General features: G+C 55.3%; 1 protein-coding gene across 1 annotated transcript in view; it reads left to right on the top strand.

Moving 5' to 3' along the window:
- PRRX2 (paired related homeobox 2) overlaps positions 1–5397 on the top strand; it is a 41364-nt gene extending 35967 nt beyond the window's left edge. The window contains exons 2-4 of the mRNA XM_054584844.1: positions 2904–3091; positions 3663–3841; positions 5121–5397. Coding sequence (XP_054440819.1) covers positions 2904–3091; positions 3663–3841; positions 5121–5256 — 503 coding nt within the window. The 3' untranslated portion in view covers positions 5257–5397. The remainder of the gene's footprint in view (positions 1–2903; positions 3092–3662; positions 3842–5120) is intronic.
- The last annotated feature ends 6701 nt before the right edge of the window (positions 5398–12098 follow it).

Below are 12098 nucleotides of genomic sequence, written 5' to 3'. Positions count from 1 at the left end.
GGGGAGAAAATGTCATATGCAGTTTATTTTATTTGCAAAAAGCAATGCTAGAAACATACAGCCAAACTGATTTAAAAACCGGGTCCCTACATGTGGAGGAAGAGAACAAGAAGGGACAGTGAATATGGAAAATAACCCAAAGAAAAGGGTATAGCTTGGGTGGCAGGGGAGGCTGTGCCACTGGACCCTACAGGACACCTAGTACATTAGGCCACACAACCAAGACAGGGAGTCATAGCAGCTCTACCTAATACATAGAAACAAACACAGGGAGGCTGCCAAAACGAGGAGACAAGGAAACATGGTACAAATGAAAGAATAGATCAAAACTCCAGAAAAAGAACTAAACAAAATGGAGATAAGCAATGTATCAGATGCAGAGTTCAAAACACTAGTTATAAGGATGCTCAGGGAATTTAGAGGACCTCAGTAGCATAAAAAAAATCCAGTCAGAAACGAAGGATACACTGATTGAAAAAAAGAAAAATTTACAGGGAAACAACAGTAGAGTGAATGAACTCAATGATCAAATCAATGATTTGGAACATAAGGAAGCAAAAAACAACCAATCAGAACAACAAGAAGAAAAAAGAATCCAAAAGAAAAATGAGGATAGGGTAAGCAGCCTCTGGGACAACTTCAAGCATTCCAACATTCACATCATAGGGGTGCCCAAAGGCAAAGAGAAAAAGCAAGAAATTGGAAATCTATTTGAAAAAATAATGAAAGAAAACTTTGCTAATTTGGCCAATGAAATAAACATGCAAGTCCAGGAAGCCCAGAGAGTCCCAAACAAGATGGATGCAGAGTCCCACTCTAAGACACAGCCTGATTAAAATGCCAAAGGTTAAAGATAAAGAGAGAACCTTAAAAGCAGCAAGAGAAAAGAAGTTAGTTACCTACAGTGGAATTCCCATAAGACTGTCAGACGATTTCTCAAAAGAAACTTTGCAGCCTAGAGGGATTGGCAAGAAATACTCAGTCATGAAGAGCAGGGACCTACAGCCAAGATTGCTCTACCCATCAAACATATCATTCAGAGTCAGAGGACAGATGAGAGCTTCCCGGACAAGAAAAAAACTAAAGGAGTTCATCATCACCAAACCATTAGTACATGAAATGTCAAAGGGACTTATTTAAGAAAAAGATCAAAACTGTGAACAATAAAATAGCGATAAACACACATCTATCAACAATTGAATCTTAAAAACAAACTAAGCAAACAGAAAGAACAGAGACAGAATCATGGATACGGAGAGTGTTTTGATGGTTGCCAGATGGGAGGGGGTTGTGGGGAAATGGGTGAAGAGTTGAGGGAGTTAAGAAGCACAAATAGGTAGTTACGGAATAGCCGTGTGGATGTAAAGGACAGCATAGGAAATGGAGCAGCCAAAGAACTTGTACATATGACCCATGAACAATGCTGTGGGGACTGCCTGAGGTAGTGGGGGGAGCTTGGTGGAGGGGGGCAAAAGGGGAAAAATCGGGACAACTGTAATAGCATAACCAATAAAATATAATTTAAAAGGTGATTTTTTAAAAAAAGAAAAGCGTGAGTTTTGTTTTCCTGAATGAAATGGTACCTGGAATATTATTAAATAAAAATAGGCCAGTTGAAGCACCCATGTGTTCAGCATGATCTCATGCTTGTACATTTTTTGAAAATAATTTTTTAAGGATTTTATTTATTTTTAGAGACAGGGAAAGGGAGGGAGAGGGAGAGAAGCATCTATGTGATGTGCAAGAGGAACATTGATCGGTTGCCTCTCTCTCTCATGTTCCCAACTAAGGACCTGGCCCGGAACCCAGGCATGTGTCCTGACCGGGAATCGAACTGGTGACCTTCCATTTGTGGGACAACGTCCAACCCCTTGGGCCAAATGGTCAAGGTTGCTTGTACATTTTTTAAATGCATATTTGTAGTCTTATAAAGTGTAGGGAGTGGAGCCAGGGAGAGGAAAGTATTTGGTTTTGCTTTATACCCTTCTGTGTTGTTTGAAGCTGTTACTGTGACAAGCAGTGACATTACTTGTTATTAAAATGTATATTTGTAGTAAGGAAATCAGACCCAGAAGGTAGTGCTGAACGGGGCAGTGTTGGTTCTAAGGGCCAGGCAAGCACAGTGAAGGGGCGGGGGTTTCAGCTGGTCAGGGAGGGCTCCCTGGAGGTGGGGGCAGTGAGCCGCCCGGCCCTGGGGGAGGAAGGGTCAGCATTTCTGCCCCTGGATAAAATTTCAATGTGGATATAGTAACTGAACATCCTCCTTCCTGCCCCTCTGCAGAGTGGGAATGATGGGGTAACAGCACCTGTCTGTCGGATCCTCTGAGCACCTGATGGTCTGCAGGTGCCAAGGAGCCTGGGTGTGGTGGGCCCTTTGAACTGCCACTCTTGCTGCTCTTTATTGTGTATCATTATAATTAAACAACAAATATTGATGGAGGGCTTACCATGCCCTAAGGCCTGGAGCAGGTGCTAAGGACACCCCCGTGTCTCCTGGACCCTCCCTGGCCAGGTCTGTTGTCCCTCATGGCAGCAGGTGCCTGTCCCCTGGCTCCATAGGATAGGAGCCTGGTTGCTCTTGTTCACCATTACATATTCCAGGGCCCTGGTCCTGAGTCCGCCACATAGTAGGTGCTGGGCGAGTATGTGTTGAAGAATGAAATGAATGGACGAAGGATTGAAGGAGTGAACGGAAGGAGGCGCTCCTGCTCTCAGGGCCGCGCCATCCATCTGTGGAGGGAGACCCAAGTAGAGAGCTCAGGGCAACTGCTGAGCAGGTAGATGGCTGCGTGCCTTTGTCGGCACCTCCGGGTGCAGGGGCGGCCTGGCCGGTGTGGGGGCGCTGCGGGCACCCACCACGCACTGGCCTCCGCCCTGCTGACCCTCGGGTTCTTTCGCCGCAGGTGAGTGTCCCAGTCCCGGCCGCGGTGGCGCCACCAAGCGGAAGAAGAAGCAGAGGCGGAATCGCACCACGTTCAACAGTAGCCAACTGCAAGCGCTGGAGCGCGTGTTCGAGCGCACGCACTACCCCGACGCCTTCGTGCGGGAGGAGCTGGCCCGGCGCGTCAACCTCAGCGAGGCACGCGTCCAGGTGAGCGCGGCCGGTCTGTGGGCCACCCGTGGGGCCATGCCACCACCATTCGCTCTGGGTTAGGGAGTGGCCCACGTGAGGTGTTTAAGAGCAGTAACATCTGAGACCAGCAGGGCTGAGGTTCAAATCCAAGCCCTGCCACTTACTAGCTGTGTGACTTGCAGCAAGTTACTTAACCTCTCTGTGCCTTAGGGACCTCCCTGTAAAATGAGGATAACATGGGTTTATTTTATAGCGTTCTTCTGAGAATTACAGGAGCTAATATATTTGTGAAGTGCTTAGAGCCGTGCCTGCCACAGAGAGTTTTGAGCCCTGAGCTGAGCGCTCACCATGCAGCTTCCCGGTGATAACGTCACAGCAGCGAGGGGTCATTCATTCGCGGTTCATCCATTCACGCCTCTGTTCTCCAGCACACTCTCTCACCCCTACTTTACAGGGGCAAGAAAAGGGGCTCAGAGAGGTGAAGCTGCCAGTCCAGGGCTGAGAGCACAGCAGGCACACCCTGGGTTCAGAGGGACTTGGGTCCCCTTTGCAGCTGGCTGTACCCTGCTCCCCACCCTCCCGCCCTCAGGTCTGGTTTCAGAACCGCCGGGCCAAGTTCCGCCGCAATGAGCGGGCCATGCTGGCCAACCGCTCCGCCTCGCTGCTCAAGTCCTACAGCCAGGAGGCCGCCATCGAGCAGCCCGTGGCCCCCCGGCCCACCGCCCTGAGCCCAGATTATCTCTCCTGGACAGCCTCGTCCCCCTACAGGTGAGAGCCAGAACCCTTTCCGGCCAGGAGGGGCACAGCCGGGGCATCCCAGGGCGCCTGCTAGGGCACAGGTTTCTTGAGCATCTGGAGACACCTGTGAACGGCGCCCATGAGCCCCTGGGACCTGGGGCCCACCAGGTGGTGCGTGGGCAAGTGTGCGAGTGTGTGCTCATGAGTGTGCCCGCGTGGGCCTTGCAGGAGTATGCGTGCGAGTTGCATGAGTGTGAGCGCGCACACCTGGGCCTGTGTGCATGCACAGGGGTGTGCGTGTGCGCATGCATGCATGTGCACATGAGTGTGCAGAAGGGTGAGAGGGCGAGGCCAGTCTGGACGGGAAGGGGAGGACCCACGTCACTCTCAGGTGGTTGAAACCTGTAGGATGGCTGGTGCGAGAGCCCCAGCACCCGTGTCCACCCTCCCGGACAGAAACAGAGGCCAGGAGGCCAGAAAGGGTGGCCTCCTTGTCCTGAGGCCCTGGCAGGGGTCCAGAGCCAAGTTCTGGGGCAGTTTCCCCCTGGCCAAAGCTGGGGGAAAAGGCTCTGAGGTTGCAGGGCGAGGCAGAAGAGGGAGGGGTGCTAGGGATGGGGTTCCTGGTCCCCGCAACTCCAGGGGGTGCGCTCCGCTCCTTAGTCTGTGAGCAGCTCCGCTAGAGCCCTGGTCTCCTCGAAGGTGAGGTCCAGCAGGTCAGCTCATGGGACTGGAGTCCTCGTGATGCCTGGCGTCTCTCCCAGCTTCCCCCGCCCTGTCCTTACCTGGGGCAGGAGAATCACCTAGACATGTCTGACCTGCAGCCTTGGGGCCAGATGCAGCCCAGGATGGCTGTACACAAAATCATAAATTTACTTAAAACATTATGAGACTTTTTTTGTGATTACGTGTCGCAATGTATTTAATGTGCGGCGCAAGACAACTCTTCTTCTTCTAGTGTGGCCCACAGATGCCCAAAGGTTGGGCGCCCCTGAGAGGCACCCTTACATACAGGTGTGTGCCCACTCACCTGTATCCCACGCGGGTGCTGGGGTGAACAGGACCCAGGCCCTGCTCTCAGGAATTCCTGGTCCAGAGAGGCCCCGTGTCCCTGTGCTGGCCGTGGGTGTTTCTGATTCCTCCCCAAATCTTGCAGCCCCCCGCCCCCGCTGTCACCTCCACCCCCAGGGGAAGCTTCCCAGGAGAGCAAGCTGAGCAGAGGAGGCGGGGCGGTCAGAGGCTGGGTCCAGGACTGACAGCCAGAGGGGCTCCGGCCATGCCAAATATGTCCTGTGTCTTCTGTCGCCCCCAGTACGGTGCCGCCCTACAGCCCTGGAGGCTCAAGCCCTGCGACCCCGGGGGTCAACATGGCCAACAGCATCGCCAGCCTCCGTCTCAAGGCCAAGGAGTTCAGCCTGCACCACAGCCAGGTGCCCACCGTGAACTGACAGCCCGCCCCGTCGGGACCCAGCTGCCTCCCTGGCCTACAACAACAGGAAAGAGGGCAGACACGCAGGAAAGTGACCTTCTCCTGTCCCTGTCCCCAGGAGAGGCTGGGGCGGGGGGCGGGGCTCTCCTGGCCCTTCTCTCCAGCCCTGACTCCTGGGCCGGGGAAGCTGCTGAGACGCCCGAGCCCGGCTGGAGACTCCGGCCCGTGACCCTTGGAGCGGTCGGGCCGGAAGGTGGAGCAGGAGCTAACCAAGGACCTCATTTACTTTGTGTATTAAAACCAAATAGCTTTTGTCTTTAAGAAATAAAAAATTGTTTAAGCCCAAAAAGGTTGTGGGAGGGCAGATACGGGCAGCGACCCAATCGGGGGGCGGCCGTCCAGGGCCCCCGGAGGCTGCCCGGGCCCGGCTCGGGCCCACAGCCGGCCGGGCCAGCCGCCCTTGCAGCTGTCTTCTCCGGATGGAGGCCTCCCTCGCCCCACAGAGCCGCAGGGTGGGGTGGGACGGGAGGACAGAGGCCTGCCCACACCCCACGGACACGCAGGTGTCTGAGCGACTGGGCAGGAGGGCCCTCCCCGTCTGGTCAGGAAGTGACCCTTATGGCAGGGGGCAGGGGCGGGGGCAGGGTGGGTGACCGTGGGCTGGCCAGAGGGTGTACGGGGCAGACGCTGAAATTAAATCCCCTGCTTTGCACATACAAAAAGCGGGGGGGCCCCTCTGAGGGTTGGGCTGCGGAGGGGCCTGAGCAAATGGCCCACAAAGTATGGGTGCAGAGTAGAGGTCCCAGGCAGGCTCCCAGGACAGAGGAGTGGTCCCAATGGCCAAGGCCACCAGAAGGCCTTCTCCAAGGTCCCCCGAGCCACCCTTTTGCAGGTGGTAAGTGGGGGTGACAGAGGACGTGTGTGCCACCAGCCAGTGACACCAATGATGAGGAGCTGCGGAAACCTGGGGGAGGGCAGTGGTCGGAAGCCAGCCCCCTCTACCTGGCCTTCTGCCGCTGCTTTGAGGGGCACGTCCTCCAGGAACTGAAAAGGTCACTTCTGAAACCTCAGCCAGTGCCCAGGAGGCAGGGCAGCACTCCCTGACCCCCAGGGGTGCAAAGGTGATCAGCCCCTTTGTACGGGTGACCCTCACAGTGACCTAGTGGCCACACCCTGGTAGGGCTGATATTCCCTAATCTGCCGGCCCAAACGGCCTCAGAGTACCCCCAAAGTGCGAGCGTTACCACCCACAGCGACATCTAGATGACCTCGAACAGGTTGAAGCCACACGACCAAGCCTTGCTTGAGGGAGGGTCCCCATTTTTGTGTTAGACGGTATGGTGACTACACTCATGAGCGAGGTGAGGACCCCGCCCCGGGTGTCCCCGCATTCGCGCCTTGAAGGCCTTTCTTGTTCTCAACCTGGAACTCCTCCCGGTCCTTGTGAGCGGAGCCTGGCCTTCCTCACGTGTGCAGGCGTGCGTGGGGGTGCGTGCTGTGGTGTCTGGGTGGTTGGGGCTCTGTCAGCAGGAGAGCGTGGGGCACCAATGGGGGCCAGGAAGGCACAGGCTCGGGCTGAAGCAGTGGGAGGGGACATGCTGCTGATGCCTTGAGCTGCCTCAGGCCCACCTGAGTGTGAGGGCGAGGCCGGAACAAGGGAGAGACCTGCACCTGGACAGGGATGGTGGATGCAGCTAGAGCCGTGTTTTGTCACTCAGTTTGGCCTCTGCCTAGGGTAGAGAAGTGTCTTCTGGGCCTTCATTTGCCATTTATCACTGAATGAATATTATGAAGCACTCACTGTGTGCCAGGCCCTGAGAAGAGAGCAGAGAACTGACATAGGGTCCTAGGCTACAGAGACCACACCTAGCACGTGGGGCCCCAAACTTAGTCTAACCCAGGCAGACTTCCTGGAGGAGGTGTCCTGGCAGGATGAAGAGCTCACCAAACAGAGAGGAGAGGGAGAACAGTGTTTCTAGCTAAGGAAACAGCAAATGTGAAGGCCCTGGGGAAAGCCAGAAGCTGTTTCTTTGCATTGGTTCCAGGGCTGGATCCCCTGGTGTGGGGTGAAGAGAAGCAGGAGCCAGCTCAAGCGGGACTTGTGTGGCCAGACCAAAAAATGTGGATGTCATCCTGGCATTGGGGAGCCACGGAGGGGATTTGCATGGGGGAGGAAACTGCACCCTGGGCCCTGTGTGGAGGGAGAGAGATCCCCGGGGAGGCCGGGGCTGGGGTCCAGGCAGGAGCAACAGCATCCTGGGCCAGCTGGGGACAGATGGGCAGGCCGGGGAGGTGTTCTGGACACAGCAGGGTCAGAGGCTGATGACTAGATGACAGGCCGGGGAGAGGGCGGAGGCCAGGGTACCCGGATCTGGCTTAGGCCCACGGAAGTGCCAGGAGGAAGAAACCCTGGGAAAGAATCCTGCCTGCTGGAAGTCTCTGGAAAACGCTGGCTTGCCCTTCCACCCAGACAAGAGCTGGGGCCGTCCTGGTGTGAGCAGAGTCTTCCCTCACAAGGAGCTGACCCCTCCCTCCTTGGGCAGGGGATTCGCCCCAGCCAAGGGCTGACACAGGGGCCCAGAGCAGCGAGCTCCTAGGCAGCCAGAGTGCCTCCTTCCTCCCCGGAAGCGCTGAACAGGCAGCAAGCGAAGCAAGCAAGGGGCTGGGCGCCCAGCACCCGGGCGCCGCCGGCGCTAGCTCAGATGCAGGCCCGCTGGTCTTGCTGAGTGCGATCCGAAGGGAGGGTGCCCTGCAGCGCGGGGCGCGGGGCGGGGCTGGGGGAGGGGCGCCGCCTGAGGGCCTGGGAGGCAGGTCCCAGAAATGCCAGCTTCGGCAAGAGCCGGAGCCTGGTTCCCACAGAGGCGCTGGCCCTGCGGTGGGGTGCAGTATGTCGATGGCACTTCCTCCCAAGCGCTCTAGAAAAAACAAACCGGCTTAATTGTTTACACATGTTGCTCCGGGGCGCTGAGGGAGGGGGCGCAGGGGCCCTCCCTGTAAAAGAAAATACATTCAAACATTGCTGTCGTATTGCAGGCCCTAATTACAGGGCCGCGTGGGAGCTTCCTGGGCACCAGTCCCGGGATATAATTTTCCGCGAGGGAAGGTACCCAAGGCCCCATCCCAGGCTGGGAGAGCTCGAAGCCGCTCTGTCTCCCTTTGTAGCGGCTTTTTTTTTTTTTTTTTTTTTTTTTTTTAATAAAGGAACTTAAACTGAGAGAGAAATGGAAAGAAAGGCAGTCAGGCTCTTGGGAACCCCCAAACCTGAGAAATAAAACCCAGGGTTTTATGTTGGGCAAGGCACTGCTCTGGACCTCGGTTTCCTCTGCTGTGAACGGGGGTAATTACGGAGGCCGCTTCCCAGGGCTGCTGGCACATCGCCCTCCAGAAATGGGTGCTTGGGTGTTTGTGGTGAAGGAGCACAGTGAAGGGGGAGGCTGAGGAAATCAGAATCCTCCTCATCCTGGGGGGGACGGGCACTTTCCCTGCCCAGGGAACCCAGCACATGCCGTGCAGGCGCCCTGGAACCGTCGAGCGCCAAATGGAACCAAAAGCAAACCGTTGTCCCCAGCTCCTGCACTCCCGCCACCCACCCCTGGAGGGCGCTGTGGGGCCACTACCAGGCACAGAGCCGAGAGGACACCGCCCCCTCCCCTCTCAGATCGCGGGGCTTCCAGCAGGCTCCTGACCAGCCTTCCTGCTCTCGGAAGACAAAGAAACCCGCAAATGCCCAACCACCAGCAGGGGTCCCAGCGTGAAAACCAACGCGAGCCTAACGAAAAATGCACCAACCACCATGAAAATGTGCGCACACTCGCTCAGTGATTTCATCTCTAAGCCCACGTGGAGAAATACTCCAAAACGGGGTGGGGGTGGAGGACAACGTGTGCCAAGATGTTTATCACACCTTTCACACACGCAACACCAAAAATCTCGGAAGACACACACCAAAAGGGAAATCGCTTAAATTTTATAGTGGTTCACCACCCACTTGTCTCCGTATTTTCTGCAATGGGACGAATAACCCGTGTCGACTATATAAGGAGCCCTTTGAAGATGACAAAATGCACTGGCTTCCTGTTTCTGTCCCCCTTGGTGCCTCAGTCAGAGCTGGACGTATCTTTTCAATACCTGTTGGTGAGTGAACAGCCCCGTCCCAAGCTCAACTCTTACTGCACAGTCAGTTCTCTGGTCTGGAAGCTTTGTGGTCAGTACCCCCCAACCCCACTTTTACATTGCAAGTGCTGGAAAGAATGGGTTTGAGAGCTGCTTCTTTTTTTTCTTGTTTTGTTTTAAAAGATTTATTTATTTTTAGAGAGAGGGGAAGGGAGAAAGAAATGGAGAGATACATCAGTGTGTGAAAGAAACATAGATTGGTTGTCTCTAACACGCCACCAACCGGGGACCTGGCCCGCAACCCAGGTATGTGCCCTGGCTGGGAATCGAACTGGCGACCTTGTGGTTTAAAGGCCAGCACTCAATGCATTGGGCCACACCAGCCAGGGCTGACAGCTCCTCAAGTCTTAGTCCACATCTTGGAAGTGGGAAGGGGCTGAGCTTGGGGTATGGGGGGCAGCAGGGAGCACCTGGGAATCGGAAGAACCGAAAGCAGAGGTGGTGTGGCGGCTGAGGCCACGGCGGTCCTGGGGTCCCCACCGAGGCAGCCGCGCCTCAGTGGCTCCCGGGCCGAGTGGAGGTGGAACCTCTGACATGTTTCCAAGCAAGAGGACATGGTAAAGACGAAGGGTCTGAGCAGATGTCATTAAGTCCCTAGTCAGTTGACTTAGACTTAATCAAAGAAGAGGTTACCCTGGGTGGGCCTGACCTAACCAGGTGAGCCCTTAAAAGAGGATCCAGGTGTTTCCTGAAAGAAGATATTCAAAGCAGGAGGAGCTGCCCCGCCGGCCCCGGAGAGCCAGCGGCCGTGCTGAGAGCCACCCGTGGCGGTGGGGCCTCGTCTTCCGTCACACGGGACCGAACTCTGCCTGCAGCCTGAACGAGTGTGCAAGGAGACGCTGAGCTCCAGGGAGACCTCAGCCTGGGGGACCCCTTGACGGCGGCCTTGTGAGACCCCGAGCAGAGGACCCAGGTAAGTTGTGCCCAGACTCCTGACCTACAGAAACTGTAAGGTCAAAAATGGTGTTTTAAGCTATGTTTGAGGCAACGTGTCCCACAGCATAGAAAACTAACACAGGTGGACACGGAGCTCAGAAATCCCACCTCGAGGTGGGCCTTGCTCTGCCTGTGGTACCCCCAGAGCCCCAGATGACCTGCCAGGCTGTAGCAACGGCCTCCTGTCGTAACTCCCTGCAGACCACTCTGCACAAGCCGACAGCCTAATTGCTCTGAACACAGCCTCAACCATGTCCCTCCCGCACCCAGAGCCTCCGGTGGCTCCCCAGGGCCCTCCCAGGAGCGCTCCCTCCCCCAGGCCAGGCGCCGCACAGCCCTGCTCTCCCAGCCTTACACCCCCTGTCCCCTGCCCCAGATTCTCCAGACAAGCACAACCTCTCAGCCCCCTCCCCCCATCACACTCCCTCCCGCCACGGTCCCCCAGCAGCCCCCACCCAGCCCCTCTGCCAGTGAAAACCCATTCCAACCAGGGATACAATAGTGTCAGCTTTTGAGCAAACCAAGTGAACTTCCGGCCGTCAGCAGATACGGCAGCACGTTGGGGGAGATGGGTCCAGGTGAAAGAGGAATTCAATGTGGTAATTTTATGTTTGGAAAATGGAAAGGAAAATTCTACTGTGTTTCTAATTCAAACTTTAAAAAGCAAAGCTACTCAAAGCCTTGGCTAGTGTGGCACCAAGAGGAGCATCCATGGTCTCACACAGGTGGTGGCGTGGCAGGGTCTCCTGGGGGCAGAGGCGAGAAACGGGACCCACCTCTGCCTCCCTCTCCTTGGAGACACAGACACTGTGGGTGTATATATCCCTATCCTATAATTAGTACAAAATAATAGATCCTTAATATGCACGTCTATAAATATATTATGCTCATTACATATAATATGCATATATATTTACTACGCCTCGTGGAAAAGTCTGGAAACTCAAACCCTAACAGGAACAGCGATTTTCTCAGGAACGCAGGATTGTGGGTGGTCTCTATTCCTGATACAGGCCCATGTAAATGTCCCAGCTGGGGCTACAAATGGACAAGGCAGGGCGGGGCAAAGCCGGTGTATAACTGCAAGTACATGAAACAGTTTATGCATGTGTTATTATTTATTAATTCCTGTATTATATTCCGTAAGAACAACTGTAAGCCTGCTTTCGTGCCCCGCCCCCCCCATATTGTTTTAAAAATCCAGTCCAAATCAGAGCGATCTTTTTTGGAGGAGGACACGTACCACAAGCTTTACGGATAGGCATGCCTTGCGGCCCCACGAGTTTCCTTCTAGAAACGTACCTCAGAGAAGTGGGTGTGCACGGAGGTGTGTGTTCGAAAACACCCGAGAAAGCCCGGCCTATGCTGAGGCAGCCTGGGAAGTCGATTACCAACAACAAGGGCGGGTCATATAAATGAGGAGCGTGTCCGGGGTGACCGAAGGCCAGGGAGCTCTTCGAATTCAGGACGTTGACCGAAGGGGCCCTGGGAGAAAGGGCAGACATACCATTATTAAGGAAAGTCTCAACCCATGACGAAAGGCGAGACAGAGCCCTGAACCCAGAGGCCGTCTGCGACACGCCGGTGTCTCCCAGTGCCAAGAAACCCTCAATCAATATTTTTTGCTGTGAAATTCCGTCCTGGAGAAAAACAGCCCCAAGGCCCCATCTCTGTACCACACACACATGCACATTCACGTTACACGCCATTCAGTCACTGAATAGAAACACCCCAGGAGCCAGGTGCTTGTCC

This window comes from Pteronotus mesoamericanus, unplaced genomic scaffold (assembly GCF_021234165.1).
Source record: "Pteronotus mesoamericanus isolate MK-2021 breed Mesoamerican mustached bat unplaced genomic scaffold, CSHL_Meso_final contig_78, whole genome shotgun sequence".
NCBI lineage: Eukaryota > Metazoa > Chordata > Mammalia > Chiroptera > Mormoopidae > Pteronotus > Pteronotus mesoamericanus.
Note: the sequence above shows the minus strand (reverse complement) of the source record. Positions and strands in the feature narration are given on the sequence as shown.